General features: G+C 39.9%; 1 protein-coding gene across 8 annotated transcripts in view; it reads right to left on the bottom strand.

The window, feature by feature from the left end:
* The window catches only part of PITPNM2 (phosphatidylinositol transfer protein membrane associated 2), a 3395372-nt gene that overhangs the window by 808538 nt on the left and 2562020 nt on the right, over nucleotides 1-24814 (bottom strand). For all 8 annotated transcript variants that reach the window (XM_044067911.1, XM_044067913.1, XM_044067916.1 and 5 more), the window contains one exon: nucleotides 8770-8891. In XM_044067911.1, coding sequence (XP_043923846.1) covers nucleotides 8770-8891 — 122 coding nt within the window. The remainder of the gene's footprint in view (nucleotides 1-8769; nucleotides 8892-24814) is intronic.

Below are 24814 nucleotides of genomic sequence, written 5' to 3'. Positions count from 1 at the left end.
ATGTAAGCTCTGCTTGTTATGGTTCCCTGCATTGCCTTTTACATACAGCGACTCCCTTTACAGAGGTAAGCTCTGCTTGTTATGGTTCCCTGCATTGCCTTTTACATACAGCTACTCCCTTTACAGAGGTAAGCGCTGCTTGTTATGGTTCCCTGCATTACCTTTTATATACAGCGACTCCCTTTACAGAGGTAAGCTCTGCTTGTTATGTTTCCCTGCATTACCTTTTATATACAGCGACTCCCTTTACAGAGGTAAGCTCTGCATGTTATGTTTCCCTGCATTACCTTTTACATACAGCTACTCCCTTTACAGAGGTAAGCGCTGCTTGTTATGGTTCCCTGCATTACCTTTTATATACAGCTACTCCCTTTACAGAGGTAAGCTCTGCTTGTTATGTTTCCCTGCATTGCCTTTTATACACAGCTACTCCCTTTACAGAGGTAAGCTCTGCTTGTTATGTTTCCCTGCATTGCCTTTTACATACAGCTACTCCCTTTACAGAGGTAAGCTCTGCTTGTTATGGTTCTCTGCATTGCCTTTTATACACAGCGACTCCCTTTACAGAGGTAAGCTCTGCTTGTTATGGTTCCCTGCATTACCTTTTATATACAGCTACTCCCTTTACAGAGGTAAGCTCTGCTTGTTATGGTTCCCTGCATTACCTTTTATATACAGCTACTCCCTTTACAGAGGTAAGCTCTGCTTGTTATGGTTCCCTGCATTACCTTTTATATACAGCTACTCCCTTTACAGAGGTAAGCTCTGCTTGTTATGGTTCCCTGCATTACCTTTTACATACAGCTACTCCCTTTACAGAGGTAAGCTATGCTTGTTATGTTTCCCTGCATTACCTTTTATATACAGCGACTCCCTTTACAGAGGTAAGCTCTGCTTGTTATGGTTCCCTGCATTACCTTTACATACAGCTACTCCCTTTACAGAGGTAAGCTCTGCTTCTTATGGTTCCCTGCATTGCCTTTTATATACAGCTACTCCCTTTACAGAGGTAAGCTCTGCATGTTATGGTTCCCTGCATTGCCTTTTATATACATCTACTCCCTTTACAGAGGTAAGCTCTGCTTGTTATGGTTCCCTGCATTGCCTTTTATATACAGCTACTCCCTTTACAGAGGTAAGCTCTGCATGTTATGGTTCCCTGCATTACCTTTTATATACAGCTACTCCCTTTACAGAGGTAAGCTCTGCTTGTTATGGTTCCCTGCATTACCTTTTATATACAGCGACTCCCTTTACAGAGGTAAGCTCTGCTTGTTATGGTTCCCTGCATTGCCTTTTATATACAGCTACTCCCTTTACAGAGGTAAGCTCTGCATGTTATGGTTCCCTGCATTGCCTTTTATATACAGCGACTCCCTTTACAGAGGTAAGCTCTGCTTGTTATGTTTCCCTGCATTGCCTTTTACATACAGCGACTCCCTTTACAGAGGTAAGCTCTGCTTGTTATGGTTCCCTGCATTGCCTTTTATATACAGCGACTCCCTTTACAGAGGTAAGCGCTGCTTGTTATGTTTCCCTGCACTGCCTTTTATATACAGCGACTCCCTTTACAGAGGTAAGCTCTGCTTGTTATGTTTCCCTGCATTGCCTTTTATACACAGCTACTCCCTTTACAGAGGTAAGCTCTGCTTGTTATGTTTCCCTGCATTGCCTTTTACATACAGCTACTCCCTTTACAGAGGTAAGCTCTGCTTGTTATGGTTCCCTGCATTGCCTTTTATACACAGCGACTCCCTTTACAGAGGTAAGCTCTGCTTGTTATGGTTCCCTGCATTACCTTTTATATACAGCTACTCCCTTTACAGAGGTAAGCTCTGCTTGTTATGGTTCCCTGCATTACCTTTTATATACAGCTACTCCCTTTACAGAGGTAAGCTCTGCTTGTTATGGTTCCCTGCATTACCTTTTATATACAGCTACTCCCTTTACAGAGGTAAGCTCTGCTTGTTATGGTTCCCTGCATTACCTTTTACATACAGCTACTCCCTTTACAGAGGTAAGCTATGCTTGTTATGTTTCCCTGCATTACCTTTTATATACAGCTACTCCCTTTACAGAGGTAAGCTCTGCTTGTTATGGTTCCCTGCATTACCTTTTACATACAGCTACTCCCTTTACAGAGGTAAGCTCTGCTTCTTATGGTTCCCTGCATTGCCTTTTATATACAGCTACTCCCTTTACAGAGGTAAGCTCTGCATGTTATGGTTCCCTGCATTGCCTTTTATATACAGCTACTCCCTTTACAGAGGTAAGCTCTGCTTGTTATGGTTCCCTGCTTTGCCTTTTATATACAGCTACTCCCTTTACAAAGGTAAGCTCTGCATGTTATGGTTCCCTGCATTACCTTTTATATACAGCTACTCCCTTTACAGAGGTAAGCTCTGCTTGTTATGGTTCCCTGCATTACCTTTTATATACAGCGACTCCCTTTACAGAGGTAAGCTCTGCTTGTTATGGTTCCCTGCATTGCCTTTTATATACAGCTACTCCCTTTACAGAGGTAAGCTCTGCATGTTATGGTTCCCTGCATTGCCTTTTATATACAGCGACTCCCTTTACAGCGGTAAGCTCTGCTTGTTATGTTTCCCTGCATTGCCTTTTACATACAGCGACTCCCTTTACAGAGGTAAGCTCTGCTTGTTATGGTTCCCTGCATTACCTTTTATATACAGCGACTCCATTTACAGAGGTAAGCTCTGCTTGTTATGGTTCCCTGCATTACCTTTTATATACAGCTACTCCCTTTACAGAGGTAAGCTCTGCTTGTTATGTTTCCCTGCATTACCTTTTATATACAGCGACTCCCTTTACAGAGGTAAGCTCTGCATGTTATGGCTTCCTGCATTGCCTTTTATATACAGCGACTCCCTTTACAGAGGTAAGCTCTGCTTGTTATGGTTCCCTGCATTACCTTTTATATACAGCGACTCCCTTTACAGAGGTAAGCTCTGCTTGTTATGGTTCCCTGCATTACCTTTTATATACAGCTACTCCCTTTACAGAGGTAAGCTCTGCTTGTTATGGTTCCCTGCATTGCCTTTTATATACAGCGACTCCCTTTACAGAGGTAAGCACTGCTTGTTATGTTTCCCTGCATTGCCTTTTATATACAGCTACTCCCTTTACAGAGGTAAGCTCTGCTTGTTATGGTTCCCTGCATTACCTTTTACATACAGCGACTCCCTTTACAGAGGTAAGCTCTGCTTGTTATGTTTCCCTCCATTGCCTTTTATATACAGCGACTCCCTTTACAGAGGTAAGCTCTGCATGTTATGGTTCCCTGCATTACCTTTTACATACAGCTACTCCCTTTACAGAGGTAAGCTCTGCATGTTATGGTTCACTGCATTGCCTTTTATATACAGCGACTCCCTTTACAGAGGTAAGCTCTGCTTGTTATGGTTCCCTGCATTACCTTTTATATACAGCGACTCCCTTTACAGAGGTAAGCTCTGCTTGTTATGGTTCCCTGCATTGCCTTTTACATACAGCTACTCCCTTTACAGAGGTAAGCTCTGCATGTTATGGTTCCCTCCATTGCCTTTTATATACAGCGACTCCCTTTACAGAGGTAAGCTCTGCATGTTATGGTTCCCTGCATTACCTTTTACATACAGCTACTCCCTTTACAGAGGTAAGCTCTGCATGTTATGGTTCCCTGCATTGCCTTTTATATACAGCTACTCCCTTTACAGAGGTAAGCTCTGCTTGTTATGTTTCCCTGCATTGCCTTTTATATACAGCTACTCCCTTTACAGAGGTAAGCTCTGCTTGTTATGGTTCCCTGCATTGCCTTTTATATACAGCGACTCCCTTTACAGAGGTAAGCTCTGCTTGTTATGGTTCCCTGCATTGCCTTTTATATACAGCTACTCCCTTTACAGAGGTAAGCTCTGCATGTTATGTTTCCCTGCATTGCCTTTTATATACAGCTACTCCCTTTACAGAGGTAAGCTCTGCTTGTTATGGTTCCCTGCATTGCCTTTTATATACAGCGACTCCCTTTACAGAGGTAAGCTCTGCTTGTTATGTTTCCCTGCACTGCCTTTTACATACAGCGACTCCCTTTACAGAGGTAAGCTCTGCTTGTTATGTTTCCCTGCATTGCCTTTTATATACAGCGACTCCCTTTACAGAGGTAAGCTCTGCATGTTATGTTTCCCTGCATTGCCTTTTACATACAGCTACTCCCTTTACAGAGGTAAGCGCTGCTTGTTATGGTTCCCTGCATTGCCTTTTATATACAGCGACTCCCTTTACAGAGGTAAGCTCTGCTTGTTATGGTTCCCTGCATTACCTTTTATATACAGCGACTCCCTTTACAGAGGTAAGCTCTGCATGTTATGTTTCCCTGCATTGCCTTTTATATACAGCTACTCCCTTTACAGAGGTAAGCTCTGCTTGTTATGTTTCCCTGCATTGCCTTTTACATACAGCGACTCCCTTTACAGAGGTAAGCTCTGCATGTTATGGTTCCCTGCATTACCTTTTATATACAGCTACTCCCTTTACAGAGGTAAGCTCTGCTTGTTATGGTTCCCTGCATTGCCTTTTATATACAGCGACTCCCTTTACAGAGGTAAGCTCTGCATGTTATGTTTCCCTGCATTGCCTTTTATATACAGCGACTCCCTTTACAGAGGTAAGCTCTGCTTGTTATGTTTCCCTGCATTGCCTTTTATACACAGCTACTCCCTTTACAGAGGTAAGCTCCGCTTGTTAAGTTTCCCTGCATTGCCTTTTACATACAGCTACTCCCTTTACAGAGGTAAGCTCTGCTTGTTATGTTTCCCTGCATTGCCTTTTACATACAGCTACTCCCTTTACAGAGGTAAGCTCTGCTTGTTATGGTTCCCTGCATTGCCTTTTATATACAGCTACTCCCTTTACAGAGGTAAGCTCTGCTTGTTATGTTTCCCTGCATTACCTTTTATATACAGCGACTCCCTTTACAGAGGTAAGCTCTGCTTGTTATGGTTCCCTGCATTACCTTTTATATACAGCGACTCCCTTTACAGAGGTAAGCTCTGCTTGTTATGTTTCCCTGCATTGCCTTTTATATACAGCTACTCCCTTTACAGAGGTAAGCTCTGCTTGTTATGTTTCCCTGCATTGCCTTTTACATACAGCGACTCCCTTTACAGAGGTAAGCTCTGCTTGTTATGGTTCCCTGCATTGCCTTTTATATACAGCTACTCCCTTTACAGAGGTAAGCTCTGCTTGTTATGTTTCCCTGCATTGCCTTTTACATACAGCGACTCCCTTTACAGAGGTAAGCTCTGCTTGTTATGGTTCCCTGCATTACCTTTTACATACAGCGACTCCCTTTACAGAGGTAAGCTCTGCTTATTATGTTTCCCTCCATTGCCTTTTATATACAGCTACTCCCTTTACAGAGGTAAGCTCTGCATGTTATGTTTCCCTGCATTGCCTTTTATATACAGCGACTCCCTTTACAGAGGTAAGCGCTGCTTGTTATGGTTCCCTGCATTGCCTTTTATATAGAGCTACTCCCTTTACAGAGGTAAGCTCTGCATGTTATGGTTCCCTGCATTACCTTTTACATACAGCTACTCCCTTTACAGAGGTAAGCTCCGCTTGTTATGTTTGCCTGCATTACCTTTTATATACAGCTACTCCCTTTACAGAGGTAAGCTCTGCTTATGTTTCCCTGCATTGCCTTTTATATACAGCTTACAGAGGTAAGCTCTGCTTGTTATGTTTCCCTGCATTGCCTTTTATATACAGCTACTCCCTTTACAGAGGTAAGCTCCGCTTGTTAAGTTTCCCTGCATTGCCTTTTATATACAGCGACTCCCTTTACAGAGGTAAGCTCTGCTTGTAATGGTTCCCTGCATTACCTTTTATATACAGCGACTCCCTTTACAGAGGTAAGCTCTGCTTGTTATGGTTCCCTGCATTGCCTTTTATATACAGCTACTCCCTTTACAGAGGTAAGCTCTGCTTGTTATGTTTCCCTGCATTACCTTTTATATACAGCGACTCCCTTTACAGAGGTAAGCTCTGCTTGTTATGGTTCCCTGCATTGCCTTTTACATACAGCTACTCCCTTTACAGAGGTAAGCTCTGCTTGCTATCTACTCCTGTCCTTCGCTAACATTTCTAATCCCCCACTTTACCCTAAAAGTTACTTTTAGAACAGATTAAATCACTCCTAGTCTGCTCTTTATTAAGAACATACTTAGCTTGTTTAACTTTTGCTCTTATGAGAGGTTTAACTTTCCATTTATTGTTTAGTCACTCTTTTCTGGATCTTTGCCACCACTAATTATATGTAAGTTACATAATTTCATACAGTACTGTCAATGCAGTCTAATGAAATCCCTACACAAAGAAAATCACCTCCATCTCTCTAGAAACAACCCTTCAAGCGTCCACCTCAGTGGCTAGTTTTGCTACTGTCTTTTGTACTCAGAGAATTAAAAGTGATAAAAAGTCATATAAGACACACAAATCATTTGTTGTTGTCCTTTTAAACACTTTGCAAATGAAAACTATGTCCAGCAAAAGGTCCCAGCACTAGCATGCATTACATTATATTTCTTTAAATGTAGCAACTATTTCTTTGTCAATATCTTTAGTTTTCTTAAATTTTTATGAATTTCCTTCATCCTGTTCAGCAGAATCTAGTTTAGCATCATCTATGAACATGAAATGCTATTTTTAAATCTTTCACATAAGTGAGATAAATCAACTTCCAACAATAATCCTTATGGAACTGCACCTAATACCCTTGTCTCAGCCAATAGTCCCCAATAACTCTAATCTTCAAACTTCTGTCTTCTTACCATCCCTTTATACAACTTCACCTGTCCAGTGTTCAAAGAATGAGACACTAAACTAAGGACATAGCTGTTTAAGTTGGTGGTAGCTCAGGTGAATGCAAAAGATCATCCCACAGCACATAACGAAAAGGGCGGGGAAAGTTCTCCCATGCTTTGACCAAATTTCCTCTCGTCAGTATGAATACCACCTTGGGCCTCCCCTGAATAGGGAGCCTAATATAACTAACCTGGTGAACAAAGGATAAAAAAATAAATAAAGTAACATAGATTAGCAGGATATTTTGTAAGCAGAACTGCAAGGTACAGAACCTCAGATACAGTGTCCCCTAAACTGATGTGCAAAGTGCAGCTGTGCTAATCTATACAGTCAAATAACAAACTACTCAGCACACAGACATCTTCCCTGAGACACTGACTAATCAAGATATGCAACTCCCCTGGGCTGTTTCACTGCTCCTGAGGCAGTGGCTAATTAACATATTCCACTCCCCTGGGCTGTTTCACTGCTCCTGAGGTAGTGGCTAATTAACATATCTTGGGCTGTTTCACTGCCATATAGCATGACCTTGAAGACAGCTTGATGCTATGTTGCACGCCTTTGTGCAAAAACACTGCATTAGGGCTGTCCATGAAATTGTAATGGTTACCATGAGGTGTGCAGAAACACTGCATTAGGGCCATCCATGAATTTGTAATGGTTACCTTGAGGTGTGCAAGCATTAGGGCCATCCATGAAATTGTAATGGTTACCATGAGTTGGACAAAAACACTGCATTACGGCCATCCATGAATTTGTAATGGTTACCATGAGGTGAATAAAAACACTGTATTAGGGTGTCCATGAATTTGTCATGGTTTCCATGAGGTGGAAACACTGTATTAGGGCCATCCATGAATTTGTAATGGTTACCATGAAGTGGACAAAAACACTGTTAGGGCCAACCATGAATCTGTAATGGTCACCATGAGTTGGACAAAAACACTGCATTAGGACTGTCTGTGAATCTGTAAAGGTTACCATGAGCTGTACAAAAGCACCTCCCAGTAACCTTTTTGAATTTGGCTCAAAAGCTAATCGAGTTTTTGGCCAGATTCCAAAACAATTTATGTCTTGAGTACCCACAGCATGTGCTCAGACTTCTAAACTTAGTGATTTTGAACGAAGTAGCCCTCAAATGGTGCAACTGATAAACTACAAAAAAAAAAAAAAAAAAACACAGGACACCTCATTTCCTGCTGCACAGTAACTGACCTTTTTAAAAGTAAATACAGGAAATGAAAATGATTAGACAGCTTACAGTATCACTAGGATTACCACCTGCCTTTCTTTACACTGGACAGTCCCCTTACAGTATCACTAGCATTACCACCTGACTTTCTTTACACTGGACAGTCCCTATTTAGGCAGTTGTGTCCTGAAAAAAAAACGTGAAAAAATGGCAAATGTCCTGAAATTTTAGAACAAAACTTATTTTCTAAGTTGTACAAAACAATTATTTTGTATCGGAAACACCTTAATATGATATGAAAGTATGCAACTTCTATAAAAGTCAGCTTTAATTGTGGCAACAAAATGAAGTCCGCTCATTTGCACTGGTTGCAGAAATGATTACATTAGCAAAATTACACATTTTCATAAAAAATATTCCCACTGTGGGCATCCAAAAGGGGGAAACCTATTTAAAAGATTTTGCTTTTTTACCAGCATTTTCTTTCTGCCAGTAATGCTACATTACTGGACAGGACTGTGTCTATTTCACTGAAGTACTTTATACCTTAGCTTGGAATCACCTGAAAAACCTGCAGTTCTTAATCAAATCAATACAGTATACATCTCTTGTCCCCAGTGCTGGCACTTTTTCAAATAAAACATTGAAATTTCATACATGTTCACACAGCAGTATTATTTGTATGGCAGTGAAGAATGAAGGAAGATATTTACCTAAAACCAGCTGCCTTTTCTCTGCAGGTGAAAGATTAAAAACATTGGCTTGATCTCCTGAATCAGACTGGTAATGGGTCTCTATGTCAATTGAGAATTTTTCTACAAAAGGACAGGTATATCTGCATGAAAAACAGGAATAAATCATTAATTACCATGAGCAGTTCATTCATATTACGCAGCAATGTAATACAGATCGCTCAAAATAATCTGTTCATATCCGCACAGGTTTTCTTACTTTAGTGGCTGGACTGTATTGCAGTAACTGTTTGTTCTTAGGAAAAATTATTAGTCTAACAGTAATAGAACGCAGCACTAAAAAAACTACAGATGTCAAAAAGGCAGACAACAGAAGCCTGTGTTTTTAGCCAGCAGCATTATTAGCTGTTATCATATAAGTACCAGCAGACACAGTACTTGACATCGTAGGCACAACTACGAATGTGTTAAATCTGGGCACACTCCAGCCTGCATTGCATTTCATTTATGCAATTAATACTCAGGGTACATCTGTTCAGGTGCTTATATATTTCATTATACAGTGTAGTCAAGTTCACTTTCAGTAGCACAGAACTACAGTTGACAGGACGTCTAAAAGCTGCAAAGAGCTAACTAAATGCTGCTATACAAGATCACAGATAATAAATGTACTGACACCCTGGTAAAGAGAGACAACACAAATAAATACATCTCGATATTCTGTTAGAATTTTCCATGGAAAGCCAGTAGAGCAACACAAGCCTCGTGATATTCTATACTGTAGTGTTTGTGGCTGGGATTTGTGAATTATCTAAGATTTATCTGTGCTGACAATCTGTGTGAAGTGGGTGACCAAATATCATAGGACTTTCTCTTTTCCCAAGTGCAAGCGGTGGGGCATAACATTCCATTAGCTGTTTTAAACCAGATTATGGAACAGAAAACAACCAGATGGGAAACAGGAAGGTAACAGGACATGAATAGTCTACAATAAAATCAGCACTTGTTTTATTAGAGAGAAAGCGGATGGTAAAACTTAACTGGAAGGAAGAAATGTAATATGTTCAGGCCCATGGTGGTGTTAAGAAAAGCTGACCTCTCATCAACAGCCCATTTTAAATGATTTGCTACTAGTGTACTCTCTGGGATAAGTGAAAGTTTTGTATTGTTGCCATGGAAGTTGAGATGAATCACCAGTACAGAAAAAAGTTGGATCAATTTTGTGGCGGTTTTGGCCTGAACATGTCCTAGATGACTTGGTCCAGCTAGCGGCCTGAGTGTTGGAACTTGGAAGAGCTGGCTATGGCCAAGTCTGGCCCTTCACCTTGAGGTGAGGTATTGACACAGTTCTGCTGCAGTTTTGGGACTGGGTACAGCTGCATTTCCAGGTGGTGTTAGTGTGGGTGGAGAATGTCAAAGAGGGCACAACCATTACACTCGTGTGGAACTGCACATTTGCCCCTAGTTCTGTGTAATGGGCACTGCACGATGCTTTCCATTCAACACAGAGAGGGCATCAGCAGCTACAGAACTCTTAGACGATGATATTTTCTATTTCTCATTTCTGCTTTTTGACAGCTACCAGAATTAAACTCCAGTAAGGCCTTATTATGTCTAGGCAATTCCGATACTGAATCACAGCTCAAAAAAAAAATAATTTCCTTAGTTACACCAACTTGCTCATCCAGTATTTTTGACAGACAAGTCTGGATGGAATTATTGAAGTCTGACAACTCATTACACTTCCAAAGCATATGTCCTCAATTGCCCCTTTCTTTCTGATTACATCACCATTTGCCATCTACATGAGGAAAACTTTGGAGTCTACTTGGGTTAAAAAAAACATCTATGCAAACACTGTCAGGCCAAAATCCTAAAGCTAGACTTTGCTGCATATGTGTGAGGCATACACATGTCCTGGCATTGTTTCTTTGTGAATTGCATATCTAAACTCTCTCAAATCTTTTCGGATCTCTTCTCATTATTTACTGTAGTTACTGTGCAATATTTTATATGCCCCCCAATTATCCATTTTTAACAGCAGCTTCTGTTCTAGATTCATTTAAAAACTCAACCACATCAGGTCTTTTATTTCCGGTTCCCCTATCCCTTTCTCTTTGCTTATATTCTGATATCAGTCCCTGATGGGGAAGGGAATCACTAGCCTGCAATCCAAATATTTTTGGCCTCTTCCCAATCGATTACATTTCCTTCTCTAATTATTTGTTCCCAATACCTTGCTTCCTTTGCTATCTTCCTCCAGAAAATTCTACCCCCCTCTGTACCCCTAACTACAGTCATTCTTAGTGGCAGAATCGCCTTTACCCATCCCTGTGTTGGAATGCTTCTTAGTCTACTTTCTGCTACTTTATCAATATAATATTTTCTCCCTTTTTAATTTCTCCAAATCTGTTTTTTTCTAATACTATGACTAAAAAACACAAAAAGAAAAATCTAGCAAAGCTAGACTTTCCACTGTGTCATACCTTATCCTCTTGTATCAAAGGCAACATGGGATATATGTAAATTGCCCTTTAAGGATATCAGGTGTTTCAGCTAAATGGCAATTCTGAATGTCCATAACTTTTTCTTTTACTTTTAAGTCTATTTATGGACAATTTCAGGCCAATAAAGCCTAAGTCAAAGTACGATTAAAGTTCATGAAATTAGTATTATTTCACTCTGATGTCATACAGTAGTGCTCTTTGAGGCACCAGCAATGTGCCCAGTAATGACTCCTTCTGCAGTTCGTATAGAGTTACATGTATTGGTAACATATTTAAATATGATAGATTCTTTTTTATAAGACCCATTGCTCCTACTACTATTGCAACTGTCTGGGTTCATAGGTTCATAGGTAGGTGCTAGGCTATTGCCCTGGGGCCTATGTAAGCCTAGCCAAAAAGGTTCACTGGCTTTCGCCACCCAAGAAAATTATTTTCCTGGGCCCCTGTCAAGCAGTGCTGCAGAAGTGATCCCAGGGGTGAATTTTCTATTTCCCATCCAGTCGTCAAGGTTTTTCTTAAAGAGAGGGCCAATGAGGAGCTTTGCTTGACATGAATGGGTAGTTTATTCCAGAGTATGGGAAGTCTCTGAGACCGGAATCTATCCCTCCAACATGTTCTGTTTATTGTGGTGACAAGGTTTAGGTCTCTGGAGTGTGTGGTTTGAAGAGATTGGGATTTCTTTAAGTGTAGCATGTCCAACAGCTCTGGGTTTGACATAGCTTTGTATGTTAGGCAGAGATCGCCTCTGAGTAGGTGATATGCAACAGAGTAGAGGTGGAGTTTTTTTGAGACAGTCTGTGTATGGCATCTGTTTGAGGCCGGTAATCCTCTTAGTGAGGTATTTCCATGGCCTTTCCAATTGTTGTAGGTGTCTTGTGAGATACATGCTAAACAGAGCATTGTACTCTATAATGGGTCTGATGAGGGATGAGTAGAGAGGAACAATGACCTCCTTTTTTCTTAAGGAGAACCCTTTTGTGATGAGGTGTGCCACGTAGAAGGATTTCCTGACTACTGTGGCAATGTGGTTATCAAAGGAGAGACTACTGTCCACCTGTATCCCGAGGTCTCATCACACTTTCAGTGTTTAGTGAGCTACCACCTATGTGGTAGTTCCTGGGTACCGAGTTTTTCCCAAAGGGGTTGACAATCCACTTCTTGGCATTGAGCTTGAGTCCATGACTTTGACACCAAGCATCTGTCTCTGTGAGGCCCTTTTATAGAATGTCTACATCATTAGGTGATCCTATTATGGCTTGGAGTTTGCAGTCATCTGCAAACTTTGTTAGCCAAAGATCTTCTGTGTTGGCCTGCACTTCAGAGAAGTAGATGCCGAACAGGAGAGTACCCAGGACTGAACCCTGTGGTACTCCACTCATCACTGGTCTGAAGTCGGACTTGAAGTTGGCTACTTTTACTGTGTGGGTTCTGTCAGTGAGCCAGTTGGCCACCCATCTTGTGACATAGGGATTTATGCCCAGTTTAGTATGTTTATCTATAATTCCAGAGTGGGGAATGGTATCGAAAGCCTTGACGAGGTCAAGATAGGCTGTGTGTACTACCTTGCCCTCGTCTATGGCTCTAGTGACTGCTTCAAAGAAGTCAGTCAGGTTTAGTAGACATGATCTACCTTTTACAAACCCAAACTGAGTGGGGTCTAGGGTTTGCAGGTTACCTATGTCTTTGTTTATAAGCTCCAAGATGATATGTTCCATGGCCTTGCAGACCAGGCTCGTCACGCTAATGGGGTGGTAATTTCCAGGGTCTGTGGTGGCACCCCCTTTTTGGAGTGGGATAACCATTGCTGTGTGCCATTCAATAGGCACATAGCCTGAGGTGAGGCTATGATTGAACATGGTACTTAGGTGGGGTGCCAGTTCATTCTGTAGTTCATGCAGTATGCAGCCTGGGATGTTGTCTGGTCCCATGGATGCTGTGTTCTTGGCTTTAGAGAGTGTGTTCTTTACTTGTTCATCCATGATTACAGGGGCTTTGCATTCTTCTGGTATTAAGATGGGCCCTTTGGAGGGTGAGTGGGGGGTAAAGTTAGCACTGAACCTATCTGCCAGGATGTTGGCTATATCAGTTGGGTCTGTATATTTAGTGCCATTGTGCTGTAGCTCAGAGCAGATCTGAGTGTTGCAATTGAGATTCTTGACATAGCTGTAGAATGCTTTGTGGTTGTCTTTGGAATCAGTGGCAATTTTATTTTCATAACTGGCTTTGGAGGATTTTGAGGCATCTCAGCTTCTTGCTGAGGCTGACCAGGGAGTTCCTCCAATCTTGGGATTTTACTCTTTTTTTTTTTTTTTCCAACAGCTTCTTCCTTCTGTTGTAGAGTTTGTTTATGGCAGGGGACCACCAGATTGGCTTCCTTTTTTTAGGAGGATAGTGAGGATGGCATGATCCATACACTCGTGTATGTGCTTATACAGTGCATTTGTGTAAGATTCAGCAGTCGTACCTCTATTTTCCATCTGCATGAGTGTCGTGAAGTTTGCCACTTCTGTCTTAAGAAGCATGAAGTTGTATTTGGAGTAGTTTTTGATGGTGGTTTCCTTAATGGGGGGTGGGGTGGGATATGAATGTCTAAGGTGATTAGCTTGCAGTCGAATCTGACCAGCGAGGAGTTGACCTCTGGCACGGAACACCAGTTACCCATATTGGTAATGACCAGGTCCAGGATATTGCTGTCCTTGGTGGGGGTGTGGACAAACTGATCCAAGGTGTTGGAATTTATGAATTCCAGAAAACATTGAGCAAATGAGTAGTTTTCCCAGTTGATGGTGGGGTAGTTGAAATCACCCATAATGTAGGTACTGGGTTGTACCTTAATATTTTCCAGTATCTTAAGAAATGAAGAGTGGGAATCCTCTGGCATGGTAGGGGATCTGTAACAAGCTACAACCTGGACTACAGTCTTGCAAAGTGTTAGTTGCACTTGCATGATTTCAGATGCATTATGTTGAGCAACTAGCCTGGAGGTGTGGATATCCTTAATGAATATGGAAACACCTCCACCTTTAGTGTTTTGGTCCAGGTTAGGTGGCTGAAAGGTGTGGTATGAATTATAGACTGGTAATGCAGGGGTGCTCTCTGGAACATTGAACCAGGTCTCTGTCACTGCACAGATGTTGATATTTTCCATTTCAAGGAGTGCCTTGAGTGAGTGAGTGCATTTTGAGGTATAGACTTCTTGCATTGAGAAACATTACCCTCAGAGTTTGCTTGCTTGTACCTGTTACGGTGGTGAATTTAGCATTTGAACCTTGACTAAAAAAGGCATTATAGGGGTGGCAAGAGCCTTAGCCAGTATCCGGAATCCCAGGGGCGACAGGTGCAGGCCATCTCTGGTAAAGCATCGTGGTCTGTTGATCATATTGTCCCAGGCAGACAGATACTGGATCCCCTTAGAATGACACCAGAAGCTTAGTCACTTGTTGAAGTCAATCATTTTGTCCTTGTACTGTGGTATCATTCTGGGCAATGGCAGGATGCTACTCAGGGCTAGGATCATACCTGTCTGGGCTACAAGATCTGAGAGCTCCTCCATGTCTCCTTTCATGTAGTCCAGGGAGGTATGTCTCAGGTCATTCACATCAACATGGACAATGACAGAGTCATATTTGTACTTGTTATGGATTGACCTGAGTGCGTGCATTATGTGGCAGATCCTGGCACCCGACAGGCAGCTGACAATAACTTTCTCCTTGTTTAGCCTTTTGAGTGGGACATCAATGTGCCTGATTATAGAGTCACCTATGACTAGTGTGTTGGGCATGTTGTTTTGCCTTATGGGCTGAGGTTGAGTGGCATACTGATTCTGTGGGCTATGTGTCATTTGGGTAGTGTTGGAGAGTGGTGGTTGTCTGCGTTTCAGCTTGGGAGATCTCTGTTGCTTGGGCAGACTTTTATTGAGAGGTCTCTTTCTTCCACGTTGCTCTCATTTCTGTCTGAAAATCCTGATATTTTATGACTTTGTGTCTCTCTGTATGTAAGACACTGTAGTCACTGGTTATAGCAATTTCAATGATCAGTGCTACTTTTGTCTTATTTTCATGAATCACTATATCTGGTTTTCTCATATCTATCTTTTGAAGTGTTGGTAATGGGTGATCCCATGTGATGTAGACTTAATCATTTTCTATGATGCTTTGTGGATCAGGTTTCCAGTGTTTTTCAGCTACTTCAATATTATAATGTTTGCACAATCCCCAGTGCAACAGTCTAGCCATATTATTATGTATTTCAGTATACAGTCCTTCTGCCATTAGTATATCACAACCAGCAATAAGGTGTGCAACTGTTTCCAGTTGTTTTGCAAAACCTACATTTGTCTGTTTTTCCCACATGTCTAATGGACTTTGTAAACCAGCGTGTATGTAGCCCAGTATCTTGGGCCGCCAATATTAACCTTTCATCTCTTGGTTTGAATTCGCCTCTCCTTAACCATTCCTGCATTCATTCCTGATCAACATGAGGTTCTTCCAGGAGTTTCCTACACTTTCAACTATATTTATGCATTTTCCACATTTCTTGCCTTCTCATCTGATCCTTCACCTTATATTCTTTCTATTGTTTTCTGGCACATTCAGTCGCTGCCTGATTTTTATTTACTTCTAGTTTGATTTCCATTTCCGCCTGATGCTGATATGCTTCTGATAGACTAAGCAGGGAAGTCATCTTAGACTTATTCTCCTCATGTTTCAAAACTTTCACTATATTTGGGTTTTGTGAGGTCAGCAGATGTGTATGCAGTCCCACAATTGCAGATCTATATATGTAATCAATTTCAAGGAGGACCATACCTCCTTTGGAACGGGGAATATATAATCTTGGTATGCACCGATTTTTATAAATCATTTGGTGAGCATGAAGCATCCTTCTTGTTTTCCTGTCTAATCTATCCAACACATTTTGGGCCAGTCAGTCACTCCAAAACTGTTAGTTAGGACAGGAAGAGCAAATTGGGTTATAGCTTGAATTTTGTTCCTAGATGTCAACGCTGTTTTCAGGTTTACACAAAAATCCACAACCAAATGACAATATCAGCAACTTGGAAAAATGGCCCATTAGTAAAACTACATACAAGAACAGCAACAACACAAACATAAATACTAATGAGCCAATACACGGCCAGGGTAAAAACTTTATTTTTTAAAGAATCTGGTAAGCGCTTTTGCAAGTGCAAGCCTTTCTTCTTCAGGCAACACAAAAACATCCGCGAAACATTTAAAAACTTTCAAATTAATCAGACCCAGTAGGAACACTATTACATCATCATTACAATGTTGCCACTTACGTTTCTTCTTAAAGATACATACCAATTCAAGCCACTATCGGGATTACAAAAAAATGGCTTACTATTCTTCCCTCATTTGCATTCAGGAAATATCTTTTCTTTAAATGACATCTGTCCTTAAATAAATCCTTAAGAACATAACTAACTAGAACCATAAATCCAAACATATGCACCTGCATATTTTCTATCATACATCTAACAAAAACATCTCTTTGTCTTAAAATGCTTACATTTCCTATCTAATTCAATGTATTAAAACTCATAATTTAATAACATAATTAGTTACAACCACATAAAATACATGAACTAACTCACTTAATACAATATATGTTTTGTATACACATCGCCTGCCTTAATATCCAAAATATGTCTACCTTAATATCTCTGTGGGAAAAACTAACAGGTGTTTAAGAGACCGAATTCGAGAGCATCTTTACAGTATTAGGATTAAAGATCATACTGCATTGTCTAAGCACCTTTTGAACATGTCAGCTGATCATACTTTTAAATTTATGGCTACTGAAGCCACACATAACAGTCAGGGTCTAGGCGATTTTAGGAACATCACAGAGTTGCATGAAACTAGATGGATCATCAAGCTAGATGGGGAGAAAGGATTAAATGGCAGAGTTTCTTTAAACCTTTGTTGAAAGTGAGACGTTTGTTCAAATAACTGATGGTTAAATAGCTGATGGTTTAAAACTGTATGATATGATGTTCATTATATACCGCTTTTGTCTGAGGTGTTGTTGAGCAGTTAATGGCTATTCATTAACATCGCCAAATTTTTGTGTCATTGCAATTTTCAAGATTAATTTAAGTCTTCTAAAATAATCCTCACCAAGTTTTATTCACATTTGTTCATATTTTATTGTTGATCCTTCATCAGTTCCCAAATATTTGTACACTCCCGCTTGCTCAAGTTCTTTTATATCACATTCTTGTCCCAAACTGATGTTTTCTTGGTTTTACCGCTTTCCTGCTTTAAAGGTTGCTTTTGCACGTTCATCTCGACCAAATATACATTCTTATATCATCTGAAAAAATTTTAACTACTTGCAGTTGTGCTTTCAGTTCCTCATCCGATGAGCTATACAGTTTTAAATCATTGACAAAGAGAAGAAGAGAAGTCTTTATACTTTGTTGCTTTCTGGAAACTAAATTATAGCCATGGCCTAATTTGTTAAGCATATGATTTAATGGATTAAGGGCAAGGCAAAAGAGCAGCGGTGACAGATAGTCACCCTGGATTATCCCCCTTTGGATTTTTATCCCTGGAATAATAATTTGTCCTTTATCATGGCTTAATTGCAAAGTGGTTTGCCACTGTTTCATGGTCGCTGTGATGTAGTTTATCAGTGTAGGGTGTATCTTAACCATTTTTAAGCACTCTTTTATCCATGAATGTGGGATACTGTCAAATGCTTTTTTGTAGTCAATCAATACCATACTTAGACTCTTCCCCTTTTTACAGTTCTCCACTATGACTTTAACAACAAATTATCCTTTGTTCCATATGACTTTCTTTTATTGCCCTTTTGTTCATTTGCCATAACTGAGTTTTCTTCTAAATGTTGTCATCAATTTCAGTGTATAGTTTATATGTCGTTGGAAGGCAAGCTATTGGTCTATAATTTTTAGGGTAGCTTGCAGGTTCAGTTTTTAATAGGAGCATTGTTTTTCCTATTGTTAGGCAGGTTGATGTCTGTTTGGGGTGCACATATAAATAGTTCTCACTCATGGCTAAATCTTCATACAAAGATGTTAATACTGTTAACCAGAAGTTATGTACTGCATCTGGGCCTGGGATTTTCCAGTTAGAGGCTTTTTTTTAACATTGTTTCAATCTCTCTGGCTGTTACTTCATCCCATTTCATAAACACCTTTTTAGGAGTCATCAATGAATTGCTTATTTAGCACTTTTCTTTTATATTTATCTGTGTATCTTCTAAGTTTTTCTGCCTGTGCTGATATTTTTAGTTTATTACTCGTGATAGTGCATGATAAATCCCAATTCATTATAATACTGCACATGGTTTCTATTACGTCTATGTTTCTGAGTATTTTTATTGATCTGTTCTCTCTTCTATACTCTTCTAACAGTGACACTCCTTGTCTTAATTGTGTTATAGTTTTCTCTATTTGATACTTCCATGATGTTATTTGATTTTTCCCTTACTACCCTGTGTTCTTGTGGTAGAATTTTATCTGCTATTAATTTACCTGCTCAGTAATATATCCTGTTAACTTATATTATACCCTCTATGGACAGCCGTAATTAGTGTTCATTTGTTTTATCAAACTTCTAAACTTTTGGGGTTTTATTGCCCTTCTGCAGTCTACTTCTTTCATGATCTTAATACATCTATCTCTATTAAATGAAGCAACTCCTCTTAGCTCATTTTCTTCTAAAGTGAGGGCACATTTTTTGTTCTCCATTTCCTGCAGGCGTTCTACAGAAAGTTCTACAGCATCTTCCTATGGCACATTCTCTTCAAATTTATCCTGTGCCATCCATTGCTCTATCATATGGGAACTCACTGGCCTATCACTCCTCAATTGACTGCATCAGAATTGCCACAGTTTCCTGTTCCTTCCCTTGCTGTCCATCTTAAAGTGAACATTTATACTGGTTTCCTGTGAAAGGCTCCAAAATATCTTCATATGGCACCTGACCACTTGATTCCTGTTCCACTGATTTCTCCTTACTTTCAATGTCTATTGCTCTATGCTGTTGTGGTGCTTTCTGAGTTAGATTTTCTAAACTGAATCCTTCACTTTGCAGGTGCTCCATGACCTCAGTTTCTATTTCTATAACTTCTCCATTACTAATCTCCTTTGCTACTTTCCCCTTTGTCTTATTTTTTGTATTGTAAAGTTTTCCATGTCCGGATTCCTTTGCCTGTATTTCTCTTCAAATATCTTTGGTGCTGCTCTTTTTGTATTGGTTTTGCTTTCTCCTTTGCACACATATTACACCATATTAAATCTCTTTCTTTCCCATGTACATATTTCTTTTTTATACTTGTCAAAAATCTCTAGGTTTTGTTGTTTACATTTTTGCACTTCCTCAGATGCTTATTTTTCCAAACAGATCAAAGTTTCTTGGTCTATATAATGTGTTTTACAAATGTGTTGTATTAACAAACACAAATGTTTATCTGAGGCTTCTGACAGTTTTTCTTGCGGAAGTATTTTTCTTTCCTTTAATTTCTCTCTTAATCTTTTTGAATATCTTAGTCTGGAAATTCTGGGCTTTTTGCATAATAGTATCAATGTATCATTTCTTTCTTATCCTCTATAGTCCACTATATCGTCTTTATAGCTCTTCTTCGGCCTATGATTTTTTGTGATTTTTGTGGACTGCTACTTTCTTCTACAGCAGAGGGGTGGGGGTGGGGGGGCATCCTCCTCCTTGGCCTGGTCCCATTGTTGGAATGTTTCTGTGTTTTGAGGATTCTACAAGGTCATTTTTTCCAGCCCTGGCACCAGTGTGCCTACCATAATTAAGCCATTTTTTATCCTGGGTCTTGTGCACCCAGCTATCTTTTTTAATTTTTTACCTACTTCTATACATGATATATGCTGTATAAAATACAGTCTATATATCGGTGTCGTCTTGGTGAGATTTTGTGAAAAACAGTGTCCACCTCATGAAGGTACTCACCGAGACTTGAGAATGAATTCAGTTTCAGCAATACTTCTCTGGTTTGTTTGTTGACTTATCTCTCCATTCGGACCCCCCCATACTCACATTCTGGATGGCTGTTGTCATTTTCCTTAAGGATCTGCATCCAAAATCCCATTCTTTTCTTATTTCCGGAATTATCGGCCTGCTTTATCATCCCCGCTTTCCACTTTCTTATTTCTGGAATTATCGGCCTGCTTTATCATCCCCGCTTTCCACTTTCTTATTTCTGGAATTATCGGCCTGCTTTATCATCCCCGCTTTCCACTTTCTTATTTCTGGAATTATCGGCCTGCTTTATCATCACCCCTTTCCACTTTCTTATTTCCTGAATTATCGGCCTGCTTTATCATCCCTGCTTTCCACTTTCTTATTTCTGGAATTATCGCCCCTACTTTATCATCACCCCTTTCCACTTTGAATTGTGGCGTTCTGCTTCAGTTAAGTATAAGACCCTTAACTGTGTAGCTCTAAACTATCATTTCAAATTAATTAATGCTAAACCTTCTTGTTCTGTTTGGAGGCTCAGTTTATTCCACTTTTCTCTTGTCCTCTTCCAGTCAAAGATAAAATCCTTCAACTCTTTATTAATTACTGTCCACATCTTCTCCGGTTGATAAAAATGTGGCTGACTTGTGCTTAAAACTAAAGGGACTAAAACATTTTTAAAAGCTTCCATGTTCTCTTTTTTTTGTATTAGGTGCTGTGGTAACATTGTCATCTCATAGCAAGACGTTGTCCCATTCGATTCTCAGCTAGAGCGTCTTCTGTGTGGAGGCATACGTGAATGGGGCGTGCCTTCGTTGAGGGTTGTGCATCAGGGATGGTAACCTGGTACATAAAAATCCACTACCAATCATTAGCGGACCAGAGTTCCGCTGTGGCGATCTCTAACCGGGAAAAGCCGAAAGACACAATTATCTTTTAAGTCTCTTCCCACATGTCCTTAGCTGCCATAACCAAATCCTTTTTAATCCATACTCCTAAATATGGGTATTGCTGGACCAATTCATGTGTGGGCACAACATTTATGGCTATAGCCTTTGTTTTATCTTTATTAATTTAATATCCTGAAAAAAATGGAAGCCCTTACCTATGGATATGGATAGCAAGAAACAAGCAGTAAAAACCTTTTAGCCCTTTTAGTTTTATGCACAAATCAGCCATGTTTATTATATTCCACAACGCTGACATGCCATTTTCTGGTTCCATCATGTAGAAAATAATACCATTTGTGAACACCATACAAATGATATATTCGTATTTCTCAGTCCCTTATTTTCTTTGATAGTGTTTCTAAATATAACGCAAATAAATGGGAAAGTGAACACTCCAGCCTGGTTCCTCTGTTCAGACACAACATATCAGACAGAAACCCTCTCAGTTTGATTTTTGCCTCCAATCCATCATATATCCTTCTAATTAACCTTCTTATTGTATCAGGAAATGCAAATACTTCCATTGCCTTACTCATAAATTCCCAGCTTACTCCATGGAATGCTTTATCTGCATTAAGAACTACCAAGAACAGCTTCCTTCTGGGTGATCACTGTTCTCTTAATGTTGTCAAATGTTTGCTTCCCATTCACAAAACACATTGGTCCATATCTAACAATGTTGGCATCACCTTTACTATTTTTTTAGTAACACTTTATAATCATGGTTTAGAACTGAAATGGGTCTGTATGAAGCTGGATTTGGAGGGTATTTACCATGTTTAGGTATTACAGCCGCCATGGCATTTATCCAGGATGTTGTTGCCTCCCCTCCTATTAAAATACTGTTAACCAGTATCCATATCTTCCAGAGCTTTAGCACTGCCTTCCCTCCTAACTTCCAAACTTCCACTGGAATCCATCTGTTTTGGAGACTTTCCTGTAGACTGGTTATACATCACCATTTTTATCTCATCTCCTCCTTAACTCATCTTAACTGTTAGTTGTTGAGCTTCATCAACCTCTAACCTTGGCTTATTTAAGTTTTCCTTAAATATTTTCATTTGTACTTTTTCTTGATTTCCACAATTGCCTGCTTTATATAGCTTTTCATAAAATTTACAAAATATCTCCAATACCTCTACATGATCTCTGGTTATTTTTCTTGTTATAGGCTCCCTTAGTTTGGCAAAAACCCTTTCCACTTTCTGTTGCGTAAGGCATTGTGCCAAAGTTTTTGTGCTCTGGAGTTATTATTAAGAAATCAGTTGATTAACAGCAATCTTTCTAAACTCATGCATATTATCCAGGTACTCCCTTATTTTCTGTTTGATCACTCTGCAATTGCACCTCCTGTTGTTCTATGAGATTCCCCCTTATTTTCTAATACATTAAACTTTGACAGCCAGTGTAAATAGTTCTTATTACCTCTTAACCAGATCTCTTTTTCTTTTATTTCTATCTTATTTTAAACCCCACTTTCATTTTATCCCACTTACATCTGGAGTACTTTCTATCTTCCCTAATAGCTCCCTGTTAATTTACACTAGCCAGTCCATAAATCTCTCTGTTGTTAACAGGTACATGGGGAAGTACCTGTGTCTCAACTTTACTTCATTACCCTACATTTTTATATTAGTAATTATTGGTTATGATCTGAAATAATTATTGGATGTGTATCACAGTTTTCAATTAAATGGATCCATTCCTGTGAAATATAATTTCTATCAAGTCTAACCCAGTTAATGTACCTTGGGGAATAATATGCAAAGTCTCTGAGTTCATGCTACTGAATTTATGTATTTCATACCAAAGATTTTCATAAATTTCTTCAGAAATCTACCCTCTTATTTATATTTTCCCTTGTAGCCACCCCAGATACAACCTCATTGTTCCAAATCAAATACCAGTCCCCACCCATAAGTAATATTTCCTGCTGAAAGCTAAGTTTTTCTCCCAGTTTGTTAAGCTCCAAAATAGCAGGTTTAGGTGAAATATATATACATGCCAGCACAATCCTCCTCCATTGCCAACAACGCCTTGCTGCTACAAATCTACCATTATTATTTGAAATTAATATAACTCCTCCCCTTTTCCTTTGTCCCTGATATTATTATTTGTATCCTCGTCTATCAGTGTTGGAGCTCCTCTTGAAATTAATATAACTCCTCCCCTTTTCCTTTGTCCCTGATATTATTATTTGTATCCTCGTCTATCAGTGTTGGAGCTCCTCTTGAAATTAATATAACTCCTCCCCTTTTCCTTTGTCCCTGATATTATTATTTGTAGCCTCTTCTATTAGTGTTGGAGCTCCTCTTGAAATTAATATAACTCCTCCCCTTTTCCTTTGTCCCTGATATTCTGCAGAATATCCATTCTGAAATCCTTTCTTTATCAAATTTACTTGTGCCAGTTCTTTTCAAATAGTTCATAGGTTCAGAGGTGTTTACTAGGCTATTGACCACAAGGGCCTTTTTAAGCCTAGCCATGCATCCAACATCTCTGACAAGTTCTTATACCCTTGATAAGCGTAAGCCTGGGCCTGGGAGATGAACCATTTACAGGCTACCTGTGTCCATTAGAGACATAGATGTGAAATTAGAGATGAATTTCCAGTTTCTCATCCAATTGTTCAAGTTGCACTTGAATTGGGTTAGGGAGGATCTCTGCTTCACATGGATGGGGAGCCTATTCCACAGACATGGTAGTCTCTGAAATAGATACATATCTCTTCAGCAGGTCCCATTTATATCACACACAAGGTTAAGTCTTTAGAACAGGTAATTCTGGTACTGTTTGTTTTGTGGATATGCAGGAGGTCCATCTGAGTGGGGTATGACAATGCCCTGTACGCCAGGCATAGAGCTCCCCTCAAAAATCTATAGAAGACAGAATACAGGGATAGGGCCTTGAGGTGGTCTGCATAGGCCATTTTACTTATGCCCTGCATTCTTTTAGTGAGGAACCTCTGTGGATGTTCCAATTGCTGGATATGTGTGGTTAGGTACATACCAAAGGGGCATTGTACCCAATGATAGGCCTGATGAATGCCAAATACAGTGGAACAATGACTTCCTTGGACTCAGATACCATACCTTTGTTTATAAGTTGCACAATACAGAATGATTTCCTCACCACTGTAGACATGTGATGATCAAAGGCTAGATTACTATTTGTGTCTCTAGGTCACTGACTACTGGGTCAACTCTAAGGGGTGTGTTGTCAATATGATAGTTACCAGGTATGGATGAATTCCCAAAGGTTACTATTATGCATTTCTTGGCATATAGATTTAGTCCATGGCTCTCACACCAGTTGTTTGTCTGTGTTAATCCCTCCTGGAGAACCTTTGTGTCAGTGTGAGATTCAATGACAGCTCCTAATTTGCAATCATCTGCAAATTTAGTTAGCTAGAGACCACTCACATTGGCCTTGACTTCTCAGAAGTAAATGCCAAAAAGGAGCAGTCCAAGGACTGATCCCTGAGGGACTCCACTTGTAACTGGCGTCTTTGTAGAGGTGGACTCTCCAATTCTAACTTCCTGGGTCCTGTCTGTGAGCCAGTTGGCTATCCACCAGGTGACATATACGTTTGTACATAACCTCTTGAGTTTGTCAATAATGCCCAAGTGGG

This window comes from Protopterus annectens, chromosome 3.part1 (genome assembly GCF_019279795.1).
Source record: "Protopterus annectens isolate FY-2018-M chromosome 3.part1, PAN1.0, whole genome shotgun sequence".
NCBI classification, from domain to species: domain Eukaryota; kingdom Metazoa; phylum Chordata; order Ceratodontiformes; family Protopteridae; genus Protopterus; species Protopterus annectens.
Note: the sequence above shows the minus strand (reverse complement) of the source record. Positions and strands in the feature narration are given on the sequence as shown.